This window comes from Phyllostomus discolor, chromosome 5 (genome assembly GCF_004126475.2).
Source record: "Phyllostomus discolor isolate MPI-MPIP mPhyDis1 chromosome 5, mPhyDis1.pri.v3, whole genome shotgun sequence".
Lineage (NCBI taxonomy): Eukaryota > Metazoa > Chordata > Mammalia > Chiroptera > Phyllostomidae > Phyllostomus > Phyllostomus discolor.
The window spans coordinates 28,682,186-28,701,940 of record NC_040907.2 but is presented as its reverse complement, the minus strand read 5'-3'; the positions used below and the strand labels follow the sequence as shown (position 1 = coordinate 28,701,940).

The 19,755-nt window shown below is 40.9% G+C and overlaps 2 protein-coding genes across 8 annotated transcripts in view; both read right to left on the bottom strand.

Annotated features, from left to right (window-relative positions):
• The window catches only part of CCDC30 (coiled-coil domain containing 30), a 98,158-nt gene extending 87,505 nt beyond the window's left edge, over nucleotides 1-10,653 (bottom strand). For 2 of the 3 annotated variants that reach the window (XM_036025863.1, XM_036025864.1), the window contains exon 1: nucleotides 2,495-2,631. In XM_036025863.1, the coding sequence (XP_035881756.1) occupies nucleotides 2,495-2,512 (18 nt within the window). In that variant the 5' untranslated portion in view covers nucleotides 2,513-2,631. Of the gene's footprint in view, nucleotides 1-2,494; nucleotides 2,668-9,611 lie in introns of those variants that run through there. The other variant, XM_036025862.1, reaches the window with a different exon arrangement.
• On the bottom strand, nucleotides 2,547-19,578 carry PPCS (phosphopantothenoylcysteine synthetase). Of its 5 annotated transcripts, none has more exons than XM_036025865.1 (4): nucleotides 18,958-19,578; nucleotides 18,682-18,786; nucleotides 17,357-17,400; nucleotides 15,490-16,790 (listed from the first exon to the last, which is right to left on the bottom strand). In XM_036025865.1, exons 1-4 carry the CDS (start codon nucleotides 19,463-19,465, stop codon nucleotides 16,467-16,469), a joined length of 981 nt encoding a protein of 326 aa, XP_035881758.1. In that variant the 5' UTR covers nucleotides 19,466-19,578; the 3' UTR covers nucleotides 15,490-16,466. The 5 variants fall into 5 exon arrangements, with proteins under 5 accessions (XP_035881761.1, XP_035881758.1, XP_035881759.1 ...); XM_036025866.1 differs by having other exon boundaries at nucleotides 19,403-19,476; XM_036025868.1 differs by lacking the exons at nucleotides 15,490-16,790; nucleotides 17,357-17,400 and adding an exon at nucleotides 2,547-2,667 and having other exon boundaries at nucleotides 18,683-18,786.
• Between the last annotated feature and the right edge of the window lie 177 nt (nucleotides 19,579-19,755).

The window sequence follows — 19,755 nt, the reverse complement described above, 5'->3', positions numbered from 1 at the left end:
CATACTAATGGGTCTACAATCTGAGAAATAAACAGAAAACTCAGCTCTTCCTTAAGTGTGGGTCTCTCTCTCCCTAAACGTGATATTAGGTTACCAGGCACCATTTCCCATAGATATGCTGACATATAACCACAAATTTTATGAGGTAGTCACTATCTATAATATTTTTACCACAAATATATCAGGTTTAAAAGCAAATCTCATCTATGGTTTAGAAAACATGGTCATGATATCCATGAACAGTGAAAAACCTACATAATAATTACGTTTACACTCTTATGCTAAAACTGAATAACATGTCTGAATGTTAATAGGAGAGTCTATTGAAATAAATCGTTGGGTATTCTTTAAAAATAGTTTCTGGTTAATATGGCAGCTTCACAAAAGGTACTTTTGTATGGCTCATAACGACAGTTTGAAAGCTAAGCTAATGTATGCTCCAGGCACTACTGTGTTAAGGACATCGAATTCTAGGTGGGGCAAATGTAGGTTTACAGTTGTGAGTACGTGAAACAGAGTTTATTTCTTGTATTATTATTTGTTAATGGTCATATTATTTTTATACCAACAACTGTAAACCTACTTTTGCCCCCCCCCATACTTAATTTTCACCACAGTCCTATGGGACTATAATGCCCCCACTTTATACATGAGGAAGCAGGCCAAGAGAGGCTAAGTTACTGTCTTGTCATGCAAGGAATACGGGGAAGAGCTGAACTGCACGCTCAGGTGGGCCAGAAGGCTTAGAGGTAGACCACTAAAATAAATGAATTGTATTTTGCTGAATTGTTTTGAATCCTATTGGACAGCTCCTCAGAATATGAATAAAAAGCTGAATGTTAGGTCTGGGAAGTGTGGCTCATCTGGTTGGAGGGTCAGCCCAGAAACTGAAAGGTTGTGGGTTTGATTCCACTCAGGGCACATACCTAGGTTAGGGTTTGGTCCCTGGTCAGGGCATATCTGAGAAGCAACTGATGTTTTTCCTGCATCAATGTTTTTCTCCTTCTCCCTCCTTCCCTCTCCCTCTAAAATCAATAAGCATGTCCTCGGGTGTGGATGATTGAAAATAAGAAAAGCTGAATGTTATAGAAGGAAAGGAGGATTACAGTCTAGCTTTGTAACTTCCTAGTAAGATTCAGTTTCCTCCTCTTTAAAATGGCAGGAAGAATAATACCCATTTCTAATAATAATAGCTACAGTTTATGAAATACTTGTTAGGTGCCAAGTAGGTGTGTGAAAGGTTTATTCATATTTCCTGTGTGAAACACCTCAGAAATACCTTCAAACAAACTATTATCATTTTCAAGCTCAAAAAAATCAAGTTACTTGCCCACGGTTATACAGACAGTTCTAAAGGTAATTTTTCACCCCCATCTGCCTCATGTTAAAGTTCATCATCTAATGTGCTCTACAGCTTTTGTTCTGAAGGAGCTGTATTCCTTTTTAAGACTTTGGAAATAAGACTGTCCTTGAAGTGTTAAATTTTAAAATCAACACATAACCCATCTGAACTGAGATGTGAAAACAGGGCAGAGCGATGATTCCTAAGCATCACTTAGGAATTCCTAATTCCTGAGAGAATTAACTCATTTAAAGAGACTGTCAGAGAGTAGGTTGATCAGCACTGTAAACATCGGAGAGTGGTAAGATCCAAAAGATGCCATTACTTACTCATCTAAGGGCTGGGTACCCTGGTCCTAGGATATAATGGGTCTAGAAACAAGGGCAGATATAGATAGTCCTGGTTAGTGTGATAAAATTTTAGAATCATTTGTTCACCAAGTAAACATATAATTAAAGTGTGGCTTCCTATCCTACGTAATGTGCCCGGAGGGAGCGAATACATCAGGTGACAGGACATATGTGACTGGTTCCTCTGGCTATTATATTTCTATCAGTTAATAAGCTGGTGTCTATTTCTCTAAAACCTTCTCTGTGAGTTAATACAAGAGTACCTTTGAGAAGCAGATCCACTGAGGTTTCTAAACCAACAAGCAAGACAGTCAGCTAGAGGATCAGTCGCTGAGACAAGGAGGAATTTGTCAAGAAAATGAAAGCTACTATGAACAGATCTATCTGGATGTTCGACCAGTCATCCTGCATGTCTTCCATTAGAAATCAATACTGACTGGTGATATACAGGGTCTGACACAAATAGCACCCCTTTTTATTATAAAATGTTTTATTAGAAAATCATAAGCATGTAATTCTGTATCATAACAATATCACACTCAAGTACACCATATGACATTTTAGGTGAAATGTTTAAGTTAAAACTATAAAGTATTACACCCATATTATTACCCTACCAACCACATTCAAGCAGGCGTTACTTCTGCTGGACCCTGTATTTCATGAAAAAAAAAAAAACAAAACACATACATGTGAGTGCTTTGCAAACTCTATGGTGATATTCAAATGTTGGTTTTTAATGTGTTAATTTAATGGACAATGAACCACAAGTATCTTAAAGCTTTATGTCATTAGCTCTTACTTCTTTCATGTCTTCCATGCCTTTCTCTGAAAGTTCTTCAGGATTTCTGGAAGCAGTCCTCAGCACGTCTCACTGTACTAGAATGGGTGCCAGACAAAACAGAGTTGGTCTTCTGTAGTAGCATTCAATTCTTTCTCGAGATGGTGAAGGACACCCTCTAACTGAACTTCTCCCTTAATAGAAGAGAGAGGCATGTGTGTATGTACACACACACTCTACAAGCTGAGCATGCTCTGATATGTATAAACAGGGTTGGGCAAAAGTAGGTTAATAATAATAACAAATAATATGATATTTAATAAATAGAGAAGAATTCTATGTTTCATGTACACACAACTGTAAACCCACTTTTGCCCACCCTTGTATGCATAACTGTTGTGTTATCCAGTTGTAAAGAGCACTTACATGAAATAGCTAACAACACACAAGAAAATCAAAGCCTTGAACAGCTGTGTATCTTCTAAAATAAAAAAATGACATGACACATAGAATGCAAATGTATGAAAGTGTTTTTTAAAATACAAGCTTTTCTGTCTGCCCAGTTCTGAGGTTTGCCATTTATTAATCTGCAAATCTCCCAAAGGCCCCTTGCAGTGTTATCAATTCCAAAGCCTTTGTTCCCTCTAGTGAATATTTGGAAATAAAAGGACTCCTCTGGAAGCTACAGAGCCCACTAATTCTATACTATCAATGAACTATTTAGCTTGCAGAATAGGTCTTACCATTCTTGAATGACTTTTAAGTCGTGCAGCTTACTTCTAAAACTCCTAACACTAAGCCTGCCATCAATATTGTCTTTAATTTTTTTTAAGTTGAAAGTAGTCATGCTACTACGCAGTGGGTAAAAGATGAGTATCCAATGATTGAGCACGAGACTGAGAAGTGGTATTGCATTACTAGGACCATTATGCATTAAGACTTGCTGTTATACTCAAACACAACTGCTAACCAAGTTGATTTACCTAAATTGTAGTGAAAAGTATAATTATTATTATAGTGCAACTAGTCCACATAATTATTGGGTTGGCCAAAGCCTTTTTAGTTTTTTCTGTACAATAAAAGATATTTTTTATTTTCACCAGTAACTTTAGTGATTTGGATTTTTGAGTGTGTCATCTATCTCCTGCATGGTATAATGTTGACTCTTCTCAGTTAATGTCTCGATTCGATTGCCATCAACTTCAGTGGGTCTACTTGATCATGGAGTATTGTCTACTTGACCATGGAGTATTGTCCAGTGAGAAATCTTCAGCACGAAACTTCGCAAACCACCTTTGACACATTCAATCAGTCACACACCTTCTCCATACACTGTGCAAATCTTGTTTTACATTTCAATTGTGTTTTTATCTTTCTTAAAATAATAAAGCATAATATGCCAAAAATGTTGCTTATTCCATCTTCAATATTAAAATGGCTACACAAAAATTCACTGATTTTGGTTAAGTTTTTTTTTAATGCATGCTGATATGACAGCTGGTACAATACAATTTAACAAAAGTGTTTCTAACAAAGTTAGAGACACTTAAGTGCAAGTAGAGCCATCTTACAAAGAAACAAACAAGCTTTCTGGCCAACCCAATATATTGTTTTGCTTTTTTAACAGCAAAACTAGATCTTTATTATTTTCCTTCTTTCTTGCTAAGTCTTCCAGAGTCATTATTTTCCATGATTTCCATCAACAATTTTGTGGAAAACATATAGAATTTTAATTATCATCTGATTTTCACACTGAAAGAAAAAAGGAGCCATATCTGAATCTTTGTACCCCCATGTCTTCCCCATGACTCACAGCTAAAAATCTTCTCATGCTTTTCCCTATCACACCTCCATCATCTGGTCCCCGCTTATATCCTCCTCCTCCCTCCAAGGTCTCTGAGCACTATTCAGTTACTTGTGGTTTGAGTCCTGGGTATCATATTGCCAAAGACACCAGGAGTATATAGTATCCTGTGAGGCCTATTTGCTAATATGGAAAAATGCTCATATTATAATGATAAGAATGTTAAACAATTACAAGTATTTGAAAACCTGACACGCAAAGACTGGAAGCAAATATGTGAAAGTGTTAATACAAGTTGTGAGAAACAGATGAGATCATGAGTTGTTAGAATTATTAAAGACTTGCACTGTGGGTTGCTTGCCCTCAGCTGCAAAATTCCTCCCTCCATATTATAGAGGGAAGTAGGACGGTCTCAGAGGAAGGTGAAAGGAAAAGGGGGCTGGGGATATTGAGAATACCTTTGGATCCCTGGCTTCTGGGAGATCTGAAGGTATTGGAGGTGAGCAGGAATGTAAAAAGAGGGGGTTTGTGGGTCAGGAGGACAGTGCAGGCTGCAGATCAACATCCAAGTGTATGATGCATCCAAGCTCCTAGACTAGTGCACACTCCCAAAGCCAGTGCTCTTCAGTCTCCATTCTGCTTAGTCACCCGTCCCCATAGCTATATCCGAGCCCTTGTCATAATCTGAACTACTGTTGAAATCCTGCACTCCTAAACCGCAAACGTCCCACTCTGTCCACCACTTTCTGTACTTCCTGCTCTTTCGTGTGTGTGTGTGTGTGTGTGTGTGGTAAATAAATGAAACCTAAAATTCACCATTTTAACCACTTCGTAAGTGTAGAATTCACCCCCTTTTCCACAGAAGTAAGACATCTAATTTTTTGACCAGTCACACAGCTGCCTACCTTAATGTTAGATACAGCCTTGTAACTAAGTTCTGAGTTATCAGATGTAAATGGAATTGTGTGACACCTCTAGGAAGTATACTTAAAGGATCAGAATGCCCTCTTTCTCACTCCTTCCTCCTTTCTACTGGCTGAATTGCAGACAAAATAGCTAAGTCTGAGTGGCCATCCTGGACACCATGAGGAAGAAGCCATGACACCACATGCCCTGTGATGTCAGCCATTAGGATGATATACTATCATGAGAGAAGAAATCTGAGTTTCTGACTATTTCAAGATGCTGCCCAATCAGTTCTGGATTGCTTTCTTCCTGACTTTTATGTGAGAGAATAAATTTCTACCTTTTCAAAAGCATTATTATTTTGAGCTTTCTGAATCTCACAGCCAATCAATCCCAACTACTAAAGGAGGGTACTAAAAGAATAAGATACAAGGGCACGTGCTGCAAACTAAACATGGCTGTATTGGAATTGGACATGGAACTGGACAGCCATTACTAGTCCACCTTGACCTGTGAGGGCTTCATCTCTGGGTTTCTCTGTGAATCAGCCCATATTAAATTGCTTCTCTACATGGCTGGACTTCCTCTGCTTACTCATCAGCAGTAGTGCAAACAGACACTCAGATCCTAAATGTATGCTACTTTTCAGATTAAGTCATTTCCATTCTTTTAGTTCAAATTTGTGAAAAGGAGACAATTATTTGTTGCTCACCCAGTGAACTGTGCCCCCCTCTCTGAAGTTAGTTGTATAATCCCCATTCAATCAATTGTGGCTGGAGTGGGTTAGAAGTAGTAGTACAAATACAGCCACCAAAGCAAGGATTTGTGGAGAGGTGCACATTCCAGAAAGAGGACATAGGCTAGAAATGCAATATAAAATGAGTCTATTGTTTAAGACCAATGCACATCCATTGTCTAGTGAACAGCTCAGTTTGAACAATCTGTTCCTCTCTTACACCTGTTCCTGTATCCATATTCCACAGTTAATGAAATAACCATTACTATAGTTTCCCACCATGGTGGTGTTGTTCAGTGGATTGAATGCCGGCCAGAAAACTGAAATGCTGCAAGTTCAGTTCCAGGTCAGAGCACATGCCTGGGTTGCAGGCTTCATCTCCAGCTGGGGGCGTGCAACAGGCAACCAATCCATGTGTTTCCCACACACTGATGTTTCCCTCCCTGTCTTTCTCCCTCCTTTTCCCTCTCTCTAAAAATAAATAAAATCTTTGAAAATATATACAGTTTCCCAAGGCCCTGTCCCTGTAGCTCAGTTGGTTAGAACATCGTCCCAATACTCCAAGGTTGCAGGTTCAATCCCTGGTAAAGGCACATACAAGAATCAACCAATGAATGCATAAATAAGGGGAACAACAAATTGATAGTTCTCTCTCTTTCTGTCTTAATGTATATATGGTTTTCCAAGCCAGAAAACTGGGAGTCACCCTTGATCCCTCCTTATTTATATCACTCTGATGCACCATCCCTGAATTTGTAGATTCTACCTCTTTATCATTTTCTAATTCCTCCTCTCATGTCTGCAGTTGCTGTCTTAATTCAGGCTTTCCTCACTATTTGCCCAGTTTAGTGCAATAGCATCCTTAACTGATTTCCCTGCTGCCAGGCTGGCGCCCACCCAGTCTGTATTCCACAGAGCTCTCAGACTGATCTTTCTGAATGCAAATCACTTGCTGTTTAACATTCCCATTGCTTTCAGGAAGAGTTCAAACCCCTTAGCCTGGCACCAGAGAGTCTTCAAAATCTGGTTCCTGCCTGTCTCTCTAGTCTTATCTTCTGCCACACCTTGAAATGAACTCTTCATACAGTATACATATTGATCCCCATAACACTGCCTATATTTCCATGACTTTGAATATTTGAGTCCCACTGCCTGTTCTGCTATGACATCCCAGAACTAATATTTATTGAGACCTAGTGGTTGAGTAAATTGAAAATTCTAAAAAATCATATCTTGAGGTCATATATTTCTAGTCTTTGAATTATAAATGCTCTGAAATTTAAACTGTGCCTAAATTGCCCACAAAAAGTATGCAAACATATTATTCTCTACAAAGTAGATAATGAATAAAATGCTCTTTAAATATATTAGAAGTCCACTCTTTGGAAAGAAGCACATCCTATAATGTTTTGGTGCCTTCAGAAACTTCTAGATCTGAAGAATAAGGTGGTAAAGCTGTCCAGACAAACTGAGAAAGACAAAGAATTTTAAGTGAGAAGAGGTTAAGGAGAATCAGGAAGAGTTATTCCTACTTGTTCTTATTTTTCCTGTATAGCAGGTGTCTTCCAGGGGCCAGGACCACACCTCATGCTACAGCACATCGCCTAGCTTTGAGCAAAGCATGAGGTTTGGATCCAATGGTCTTTGAGTGACACTAGAGAACAAAGTAAACGGCATGGCCACAAAAGCTGAAATACATTGCCCTGACTGGTCTGACTCAGTGGGCTGGGCATTGTTCCACAAACCAAAATGTCACCGGTTCAATTCCCGTTTAGGGAATGTGCCTGGGTTGTGGGCCAGGTCCCCAGCTGGGGCGTGCAAGAGGCAGCCGGTCGATCAATGTTTCTCTCACACAATGATGTTTGTCTCCCTCTCTTTCTCCCTCCCTCCCCCTCCTCTATCAACCAATCAATCAAATCTTTTTTTAAAAAGCCCTGAAATAGTCAAGTTATTCACCCTAACCCTTCTTTCTTCTTTCTACATAAATATAATTTAAAACTTACAGACATTTTAAATACATAATAGTTTCTTCCTTTTTATTCCTCAAATGAGAAAAATAATTTTTAAAAGTTAAAAACAATATATCAATGTTTAAATGCTTACAATATAAAATTAAGTGACAAAGAAAGGCATAATGTACTATTTATAACTATGTAAAAATGTACACACGAGTCCTGACAGGTGTGGCTCATTTGGTTGGGTGTCTTCCAGCAAAGCAAAAGGTCATGGGTTTGATTCTCAGTCAGGGCACATGCCTGGGTTGCGGTTTCGGTCCCCTATCAGGGCATGTATGAGAAGCAACTGATCAATGTTTCTCTCTTGCATCGATGTTTCTCTCCCTCTCTTTCTCTATCCCTTCCTTCTTTTCTCTTAAAAAAAACCCCTGGCCAGGTGTTAACATGGCCATAACGATGTTTGTTCAGTATATACATATAGGGAGTGGAAAGGAAAGCTCCTTACAATATAGTCTCTAACATGCCAGTTGAATGACTTTGGGCAAGTTAAAAAATATATATATAACATCTAACAGCCCCTTTTTTCAAGAGTTAAAATTTATTCAGTTCCCATTTAAAGCAAAAAAACAACAACAAACAAACAAAACCAAACAAAAAACAACAAACCCTGAAAAAGCTGCACAACTTATTTTTCTTTTCCAATCTACTATCTAAGAGAAAGCTGAATTTTGCAGTATTTAGAAATCTGACCTGGCATCAAGCATGAAATATCACATATAACTGCTATAATTGACCTGAGAAATAAAAATATCCATACCATTGTAGCCCCAAAATACCTGCTAAAAATGTACACTTTGTATATCTTCCCAATAGGTTTACATTTTAACCTGAATACCAACGAAGTAGAAAGACTAGATAAGGAACACATACTTTAGAACAAATAAAGTTTTCCAAGATAAAAACTGGGTTGGATAGAAATAAATCTTATTCTATTTTTAAGGCCCTCTGTTCCAGTCTTTCTAGGATTACATCTGTCTGCCCTTTTGCCACAAATACTTGTTTTTAATCACCCCCTCATTGTTTTTTGTTTCTTGGCTCACATCACAAAGCATGTTTTCTGATCAAGAAACTCACATGAAGAAAAAGCACAAAAACTGTTTCAAGTATATTCTTTCCAAAAATTCTATCACATCAAAGTGCTGGCTTCAAATGCGCTTAGGGTTGGAGTCCTGTTTGTTACATGATCATTTTGAATGATCTTTTCATACACGAATACGTCACTAAAATGTATGCCTAACGAAGCATTCACTTAAGCAAGGAACACTATGTCTTTATATAAACCTGAGATGGATCCAAACTTCATTTTGATCCCCCCGCTTCGTTTCCAAAACACACTAGGCAGCTTATAGTAATTTAGGCTTGTATTGACCAATGTTCACTTTCCCATTCTAATCTCTATTTCACCTAAGAGAGAAAACTTGCCACAGTGCAGAGAAACATAGAAAAATATTTCAAACGATTCTGGGGCTGGAGAATGTGAAATACTTAGCAACCCAAAGCACTGTAGCAGAAAAACGGGGGGTGAGGAAGGGGGGTCTGTAGATGAGAGAGGTGGCGGAGGCGAATGGACATTAAGGTGCAGCGTGGATAAGAAAGGGTGAAAATGGCTGCGGAAGAAGCAGGATGAGGAAACTGGCGCTCAGGGTGATGAAAGTGGAAGGCAGAAGGTTAACTGACTTGATGACGTCTGATGCTGAGAATTCAAAAGGCCTCCAAGCTTCAACGGGAATTACGTGAGGTTCTGCATGACGAACACAGGGCAACAAAGCAGAAAACGGCAGTTCTTTGTTCACAGCCGGGGAGAGCCGTGGCTCCGTGACTTGGTTAATGGCCGGGGGCTTTAGACCCAGTCGTCTGTGCAAGGGTGAGTCTTCGTCAGTAAAATGAGGACAAAACAAAACAAAACAAAGCAAAACGCCTAACTGGGAGTGTTCTAAGCCCTGTCTAAATAAGAGCGGCAGCCTAGTTCGAAATGCCTGTGGCTCTGAGTCCCAGAAACGGGCGAATCCTTCAGGCAGAATCACTCCAGCCCGTGGCTAGAAAGGCCGCGCTAGGGCAGAAGCTTTCCCCGGTAGTTTCGAGCCATTCTGGGGAGAGAAGCGGTAAAGGCCTGGAATGGTGAAAAAAGAGCGGAGAAGAGACGCTTTCCTCCTTGGAGCTGAGACGGGTACCTCAGGAAGCAGGCCACAAATCGTCTTCTAAAAAGTACGGTGAGGGTCCCAGGTCGCTTTGCTCCTGCGCCGCTCCACACCGAGCTGCAGGTGCCTATAGAGCCCAGGGAGTCATAGCAACCGCTGGAGCCTCAGAGACGCCAAGGCGTTCTTCCGGCGGGAACCCTAGAAACGACGTGCCCCATTGGCTCAGGGGCTGTTTTTCTTGCATACGCCATCGTTACCAGGCACACCATTGGCCTTTGTATTGTGGGGCGGGACTTTCCCAGCAGGAACGAGGTCTAGCGCCTTAGGCTTTATAGTAACCATGGTAATGTCAGGGCGTTAGTTTGCAACTTACAGGATACTTTTTATCACCAGGCATTTATAGTTCTCAAATAGCTTCTCACCAGGTCTTATCTAGAGCCCTGGTATAATAACTTTGGATTTATTTTTCTAGAAGTAATTTTACTCTTAAAAGGGAATTACGAATTTTAGGCCTGGATCTGTAAATAACCACCTGGGGCACCTAAAACGAATCACATTTTGGACCTGAGCTATTACTGTAAAAATGAAGAAAGAGGGCTTGATTAAAATTATCCCTAAAAAGTCCTAAACCCTGAAATTCGGTTTAGGTGATCCATTTCTCCGCCTGTGTAATACAAAATAAGAGTTTATAAATGACACAAAACATAAGCTCAGTCTATTCCATCTTTATTTAAATACTTTTATTGCAAGATTCTAGTTAGTTCATCAAAGTTCAATTTTACTCATGTCCAGGGGGGCCTTGCTTTTCTGGTAACCCAAACACATACTTAACATTTCTTAGTATTCCTCTAGTTTCACGTAAGATCCATTCCAAAGCTCTGCCAGTTCAACATGCACTATCTGGATGGATTTTATCCCTTACTTTCTAGAATGGCTTCAACCTCTATTTCTGGCACCACAGACCTTTTAAGTTTTTTTCTCTCATCTAAAATGCTCACCACCATCACCTCAAAAACACTCAACTCCTGCTTATTAGTTCGAGTGTCATTTCCTCAGGGAAACATTCCTTGGTTCTCCCAATCTAAATCAAATTCTTTCTCATTTGCTGATTGACCTATGTTCCTCTCTTATTATCTTCCTTTGCTCACTTCCATTTACTGTTTAAAAAAACAAAAACAAAAAAAAGCACACTTGGAATTTCATTATGTGTAGATACTGTTTAAGTGCTCAGAATGGAAACTAAACAGAGTTGCAAAGCACTTTACATAATTCCATTTGGAAAGTGGTGGTTGTTTCAAGATAACAAAACACGATAGGAAATGGTTCCCAAGGGAAGTAATAATTATGATAAAAAACAAACATTAAGATTACTTCCAGTTTTTAAAAATTAAATTTATTGGGGTGACATTGGTTAATAAAATTATGTTTCAGAGATACAATTCTATAATACATCATTTGTATGTTACATTGTGTGTTTAGCACTCCAAGTCTCCTTCCATCACCATTTATCCCTCCTTTACCTTCTCCTACTTCTTCCTATCCCCTTGCACTTCTGGTAATCACCTGTTTTTCTTTATTGTTGTTTGGTTTTTCATTTTTTGCTTAATCCTCTCACCTCATTCACCCAGTACTCCTATACCCTCCCCTCTGACAGCCGATCACTTCTAGTTTTAATTCTACTTATCCACATAGTATATTCAAAGATAATGACAGCCATCATCCACATACAGCTAGGTGTAGGGAAGAAAATCAACCTTTTACTTCCTATCCGTTCAGTACTGCAGCCACTGCTGCCAGAGCCTGCTGCTTTTGAGGTTTTGCCCATTGGTCCTAAAGTTAATTTAAATTTTTTGTTCAATGGGGCTGCTGCCTCCAGAACAGTTCTGATTATGATTACTGCAGTTATGTTTCCTTTGCTCAAGGTCACACTTCCTGATTTCAGTGCATCCTGTAATTCTTTTTAAAAATTATATTTTATTGATTATGCTATTACTGTTGTCCTGATTTTTCTCCCTTTGTCCCCCTTCACGAAGCACCCCCTGCTCCCTCAGGCAATCCCCCCACCATTGTTCATGTCCACGGGTCATGAATGTAAGTTCTTTGGCTACTTGATCTCCTATATTGTATTTTACATCCCCATGGCTATTCGGTAACTACCAATTTGTACTTCTTAATTCCCACACCTCTTCACCCATTCCCCAACCCCACCTCCTATCTGGCAATCATCAAAAGCTCACTGTATCCATGATTCTATCTCTGTTCTTGTTTGCCTAGTTTGTTGTTTTAGATTCAATTGTTGATAGATTTGTATTTATTGTAATTTTACTTTTCATAGTTTTGATCTTCTTTTTCTTAAATAAGACCCTTTAATACTTCATGTAATAATGGCTTGGTGATGATGAACTCCTTTAGTTTTTGTTTGTTTTGGTCTGGGAAGCTCTTTATCTGCCCTTTGATTCTAAATGGTATCTTTGCTGGGTAGAACAATCTTGGCTGTAGGTCCCTGCTTTTTATGACTTTCAATATTTCTTGCCAATCCCTCCTAGCCTGCAAAGTTTCTTTTGAGAAATCAGCTGACAGTCTCAGGGGAACTAACCTGTGGGTAACTAACTGTCTTTCTCTTTCTGCTTTTAAGATTCTCTCTTTAACTTTTGACATTTTAATTATGATGTGTCTTGGAGTGGGCATCTTTGCATTCATCCTATTTTTGGATTCTGTGCCGCCTGGACTTGCAAGTCTATTTCCTTCACCAAATTAGGGAGGTTTCCTTTCATTATTTTTTCAAATAGACTTTCAATTTCTTGCTCTTTCTCTTCTCCTTCTGGCACCCCTATGATGTAAATGTTGGATCTCTTGAAGTTGTCCCAGAAGCTGCTTATACTATCCTTGTTTTCTTTCTTTTCTCTTGTTGTTCTGATTGGTTGGTTTTTGCTTCCTTCTGTTCCAAACCATTGACTTGATTCTCAGCTTCATCCACTCTACTGTTGTTTCTCTGTAAATTGTTCTTTATTTCAATTAGTGTATCAGTTGTTTCTGACTGGATCCCTTTTATGCTGTTGAGGTCCTCACTAAATTCCTTGAGCATCCTTTTAATCAGTGTTTTGACCTCTGCGTCAATAGATTGTTTATCTTCATTTTGTTTGGTTCCTTTTCTGGAGTTTTGATCTGTCCTTTCATTTGGGCCATGGTTCTTTGTCTCCTCATTTTGGCAGCCTCCCTGTGTTTGTTTTTATGTATTAAGTAGAGTTGCTATGGCTTCCTGTCTTGGTAGCATGGCCTAATGTAGTAGGTATCCTGTAGGGTCCATTGGCACAGCTTCCCCTATCACCCAAGCTGGGTACTTGAGGTGCACCCTTCATGTGGGCTGAGTACACCTCCTTTTGTAGTTAAGCCATGATTGCTGTTGGCAGATCAATGGGAGGGATTTACCCAGGCCAGTAAGCTGCAAGGACTGGCTGTGACCACTGACCACCTACCTCTGCCCTCTGTGGAGGATCATCTGTGCAGAGGCAGGGTGGTGGTGCTCAGACGTGGTCTGTAGCTGTTCACTGGGTGTGCAGGCTCTGGGGTTTCCCAAGTGGTATAGGCCAAGGTCAGCCCCTACCTGTATTTCCCCCAGGGCCACCCTGCCTGAGCTAATAAAACAATCTGAGGTGACTGCTACTTGTGCTGGGCTTGGAGATTGCCAGGTGAAGCCAAGCTGTGAATCTAGGCTGGCTGCTGCTAGTGCCAGGTCTGTGGCCACTCAGTAAGAGGTCCAGGGGCTGGGGGCTCACTGAGGCCAACTGTTGCTCATTTGATAGGATTTAGGAAGTTGTGAAGCATGAGCCAAGACCAGCCATTCATATGGAAAAATCACCGTTAATAGATTAGATGTGCCTGTACAGGTGGGATGGAGTCTCAGGGGATCTCCATGGTGGGGCAAACAGTGTTAGCCAGATGATGGAATCTCAGCTATGGCACTCATCTGCTGACTCTGTTGGGGGAAGGTTCAGAAAAGGGACAGTGGCCTCTGCTTCTTGATGCCAGACACTTCACTTCCTTTCTGAATGCCACTTTCAAGCTGCTATCCGCACAGGATCTCAGAGGGAGTGAGTCTGAGTAGGTGAGCCCATGTATGGGCTCTTTAATAGAAACTGCTTGGGGCTCCAGAAGTTTCTTCCACCAACTTAATCCCCACTGGTTTTTGCAAACAGAAGTTGTGGGGACTTATCTTCCTGGCATTGGAAACCTGGGCTAGCAGGGTGTGGGACTCCTCACTCCCAAGATATCCCTGCTGAATTTTGGGACCAGCCTGTTCAGCACCTGTGCCCCTCCTAACAGTCTGGATGGATGTGGTTTCTTTAATTCTGTAGTTGTCAGACTTCCATTTAACTCTATTTCTGACTTTTCTGAGTGCTGGCTGTTCTATATTTTAGTTGTAATTTTGATGTCGTGCATAGAGGTGAGCCATGTCTACCCAAGCTGCCACCTTGACTGGAAGTCTGAATCTTTGCTACTTCCCTTCAAATCTTTTCAACTAAATTTTATTGTATCTCTATTATCAGTCAGACACATTGGGCTACCCTTCCCGACTTACTTCATGAAACATCATAAATCACATTTTAAATAAAATATTTGTATTAAGTAGAGTATCTGCTTCTAACTAGTTATTAATGATAGTTTTTCAAATTGTGCTGTGGACCATTGATTTAGGGGATTTTTCTGGACTACATTTCTTGTGCACTCCTAACCCAAAGCCCAGGACAGTGAGAACTTTGAAAACTGATGGAAGAACTCAAGAGTTGCGAAATTTTAGTTTTAGGTAATAGTTAATAAGCTTAGTAGTTAATGCATGTGAAAAGCTACTGTTTCAGGAACTGAAGGTATTGGCTACCCTGACTCCAGACCACAAGCAATTTGACCTTTGTGCTCCCAGAGATCATTAAGCAATCAAGATGGTATCTGAGCCACTTCATTTCAGGTAGAGAAATCCTGCAGCCCAGGACACAGGACGCAGGACACAGGACGCAGATAGAAAATCACGTCAACAAATGAAAGGTTGCCAGTAAAATTGCTGGACTGCAGCTTTTGATTAACCTCTTTCCTGAATTCCAAATCCCTTACCTACACTTCTTCCTCCTTATAAAAGAAGGCTGGCTTGAAAGGAAATGTAAGACTGTCTGTCAGGGTAAATAACCCACTGTCTTCTCAGATGACTGGTCGTCTGAATAAAGGGCCCATAGAGATTCAATCTCTGTCTCTGCTTCTTGGTTCTGGTGGTGACAGACAGCATGAAAAAAGACTTTTCTGGTTTCAAAACTTCTCAAGGATTCAAGGATGGAGCAGGGCAACAGCCTAACTTTGCCTTGCTAAGTGAAGAAAACAAGAATTACAATCAACTATTGAGTGTGAATTATGTGCAGGCACCAGACAAATGCTTTATCTTCAGTTTTATTTAATCATTACAACAAATGGCATTGATTTCCAGAGATTATCCCCATTTTAAAGATGAGGAAGCTGAAATTAATAAGCTGTCGAAGTTGATAGAGCTAATAGGTGGTACAGCTGGAGACGTCACAAACCTAAGACGACCCCAAAGTCCATGCTCTTTACCACACTGTAATGCTTCCCTCAGGGTAGAGATTAGCAATTGGCCCCCGCCTGGCTCCCGGTGGAAGCCCAGGTTGTTTCCCTAAAGAGCAGTCCTAAAATATTTGAAAGGTAAATTGTTCATTCAAACTTGGAATGAATTTAGGACAAGACAGCAAAAAGTAAAGTAATAGTGAGCTCATCATTCCCCAGGCAATCTGTCTTCAGGGAGGTGTTCTTCTCTCCTACTCCCATCTTTGATAAATCTCCAAAGAACAAAATTCTTTCCCTTGTGACAACTTTTGGGCACACACCTTATTGCACTTAATTTTTTTTATATATCTATTTCCCAAACTAAAATGTTTATTCATTTTTTTAATCCTCATAATCATCAAGGCCTACCACATGGTAGGTGTTAACAACTATTTATCTTCAAAGCATGGCCTTCATGAATCCATAATCCATTTTATAGTATGAAGATGGTTGATACTCAGGCCCCATATATATTTTAAGGAGTAGAGTTCCCAGTAAGCTCTTTTTTAAGGGTGAGAAACAGCTCGTGTTCGTGTTCAATATCAAGATGACATTCAGGCAAATGTGTCAGGTGGGTAGGTCATAACTGCTTTGCTTTTGCTTTCATTTTTAATGAGTATGAAATGACCTTTGAAAGGCAAATGGCAAACAATATTTGCCTGCACACCACTCACTGTTTTTTTCCCTTCATTTTCTGTCTTTAGGAAAGCAAAGGGTTTATTCTAGTTCTCACCATCTGTAAGAGCCCTGGTCTACTGAACAATTTTTGATTCTGTGATTTTTTTATCCTTCAGTTGTTGTCTTGTATAAAAGCTGTGTGTCGAGATTGAAGATTATCCACTATCTTCTCTTCTATCTCCATGCCTTTTTCTATTTCTTCCTCTGATAGCAATAACTTAGTTTCTGAGTCTTTGGTTATAATAACCACAAAGGACCGTCGTGACTCAAGGATATTAGCCACCACCACTTGATGTCGATAAATTTCCAAAGCATTCCGTGCACGATCAATTACAATGGAGGGGTCAGTCTCCAACTTAAAGGAAATTACAAATGCTTTGGGAGCCCAGTCTTTAACCAAAGGAGAAAGCATTTTTGGCACCATCTTCATTGTTATCTGTGTTGGGGGTGGAAAAAAAAAAGCTTAATAAGCAAACAAAGGTCACTACCTACCAGGTCAATCTTGTGGGAAACTAAGGAAGCAGGGACTCAGATTCTGGCTATAGCAATTTAAGTTCAATTTCTCATTGTTAAACTTTTCAAAGTGTAGCAAATGCTTAGCTAAAAGCTTTGGCTCCATAAGGTTTGTAAGAATGCCTAATTTCAAGTCTTCATACTTATTCTTGAGCAAACCATGTCTTATGAATCAGCTCTGCTCTGCCACCCTCAGAACCATTACAACTCCAAAGAAAAACATTACACTTTCTCAAATACCTCCCTTTAGTTTTTAAGCCAAACCCTTAAATAAATACATACAAATAATTTATTCATGCCAAAGTTACTTTGGCAGAAGCTCAAATAAAGTTAGGTTTTTAAGACTCTCAGCTTAAAATATTTTTTTGCACAGGTAGAATGGCTATTTGATTCCATTTAAAAATTGTCACTTTTAGCACATCTTAGCACTTAGAACTGATTTTCTTTATTTGCATTTGATGAAAACCCCACTATACCATTCTCAATCACTTCTAAAGAGAATGTTGAGTTGTTTTGTGTACTTCCAAAGTACAATTAATAAATGCAATATAAACTAAAGCTCCCAGAATTTAAATAGCATGAAATCACTTATCAGGTTTTCCCTTCAAAAATCTAGAAAGTGTGATAGGGATCATACACCCATTCTCCACTTAATTTTTCTCCTTAGCATTTATCACTACGTAACATAGTATGCATTTAACTTATTGTCTTTTCTGCAGAATATGAGCAACACAAAGGCACAGTATGTTACCTCTAGGTCCTACAATATTTCCCGGCATATAGTAGGTGCTTAATAAATATTTGCTGAGGAAACAAATGAACTAACCAACAAAGTCAATAACTGCCCCGCAGGTGGAGTCTTTCCTATTTAAATTCTATTTGTATCATCCAATAAATCACTAACAACTCCCTCAGGTTACAGGAAGCCAGATCACCTCACATCTCAGCCACACCACTGCAATCACCATACCTCTTCCTTAAACTATAGCAAAACCCCTCGCCTAACCAACACACACCTCTCTCTCCATCTAATTCACCTTTAATACTGATGTCAGAATGTTCTAAAAAAAATAAAAACGAAAAACAACTTCATTTCATTCTCCTACTTATGTTCCCCTTGGCTCCACAGGATAAAATGCCCAGGCTCCTTAAAAAGGAATAGAAAGTCTTCTGTGAAGTAAGCTGTCTCTTCTGCCCTCCATTCCCACCACTCTCCCTGATCTCCAGTCTTATCAACCAACTTCGGTTCATAGTCACTGCCCTTTTCCGAACTCCAACTGTGTACTCTGTGTAGGACGACCTTCTCCACTTTGCCTTGTATAACCTCTGCTCATCTTTTTTTTTTAAAGATTTTATTTATTTATTTTTAGAGAGAGGGGAATAGAGGGAAAAAGAGAGGGACAGAATCATCAATGTGTATTGCCCTGACCAGAAACGAACTGGTGACCTTTCAGTTGGCAGGTCTACGCTCACTCCACTGAGCCGCACCAGCCAGTGCCTGCACGTTTTTAAAAACTCAGTTCAAGTCACCTCCAGAAAGCCTTCCTTGCCTTCCCCAAGATTCAGTCACCCCATGCTCTGACTTCACTTTGTCAGTACCTCTACTAGAATGTTTATCACTCCATTGTAATTATGCCTGTGTCCAGTTCCTGCACTAAACTGGGAAGTCCTTGAGCGAGGCCTGTGTCTTACTCATCTCTGTATCCCTAGTGCCTAGAACACATGAAATGCAGAAAGGCCATATCCAGATCATGAGGGAATTAACCCAAGATTGGTTAGAGCGGACCAGATCTCTAGAACAAAAGCGCCCATCACCTGCAGTGGGCCCCCAGATGACTGGATCTTGTGTTCAGGCATTTCAGAGACAGGAACATAGAAATCTGACACGGCCGCAGCCAGGTAAAACATCGCAGAAGGGCCTGCAAGAGAAGCACAGGGTGTAATAAATCGGAGAGGTGTATGGGATCAGCTCCTTTTCAACTCAGGTTGCCCTGCTGTGAGACTCGGGCGGGTAATGAGGGTGTAAGGGGTAAGTGTGTGGGGAGAAAGGCTCTGCCTCCGGGCAGCCGATGGACTCCTACGGCACACACCTAGCGGATTGAGCGCCTGGGCCGCAGCCTGCAGCAGATGCAAATAGTCCGCCAAAGTGGTGAACTCCACCGCCAGGAAGGTGCCCGCAGCCGCAGCCTCCTGGTAGCTCCGCAGAGCCGCAGCAAAGCCGGGAAGTGCCTTCTCCTCGACTTCCAGTGTCAGGAAGCCCGAAGTGGCTGGGCTGGAGGGCCGCAGAGCTGACAGCCAGGTTTGGGGAGGGAAGCGGTGGGCAAAGGGGAAGGCAGAGCGAGCGCGGTAGAGGAACAGAACCCCGTAGCCTGCAGCCAGGAAGGCCTCGGCCGAAGTTGCACCGCGCCGCCCGCTGCTGAAGTTGTCCAGGAAGCGCACTGGCCGAGCTTCCAGCGGCACTTTGGTGCCGCCGGACGTTACTAACACTACCCGTTTTCCCTGCGTGCCCAGCTTGGAGGCGAAACGAGCCATAACCTCCGCACAGCGCGCAGCACCGTCGGGTTGGGGGAACTCGGTGACTAGGTCCGCTTCCGCCATGAGTCCCAGGGCTCACCCGCGCCTGCGCAAGCTCTCGGGCAGCCTCCTCCTTCCTTCCTTCCCACCTTGTAAGTGCGCCGCCGCAGTGGGAGGGGGAGGATCGCTATCCTAGGCTGGGGGGTAGCTCCGGATTTCTCCACTTCTGAAAATGCATGCTGGTTTTGCCCCACAGCCCGGCGAAATTGACAGCGAACGGACGCGAGTCACTGGGGCAGACATCTGGAAGGATCATGTTTGCTGTTTCCTAGTCTGGGCAAAGAAGTAGTCTTGCTTGACTCTTACCGGCTACC

Excerpts from the sequence above, each read along its gene's own strand:
- PPCS (XM_036025865.1), bottom strand. The coding sequence starts at position 19,465 with ATGGCGGAAGCGGACCTAGTCACCGAGTTCCCCCAACCCGACGGTGCT. Across the intron at positions 18,787-18,957 it reads CCAGGCGCTCAATCCGCTAG|GCCCTTCTGCGATGTTTTAC; the intron begins GTGTGTGCCGTA and ends CTTCTCTTGCAG. Across the intron at positions 17,401-18,681 it reads ATCTGGGGGCCCACTGCAGG|TGTACTTTGGAAGTACACAA; the intron begins TGATGGGCGCTT and ends GCATTTATTAAT.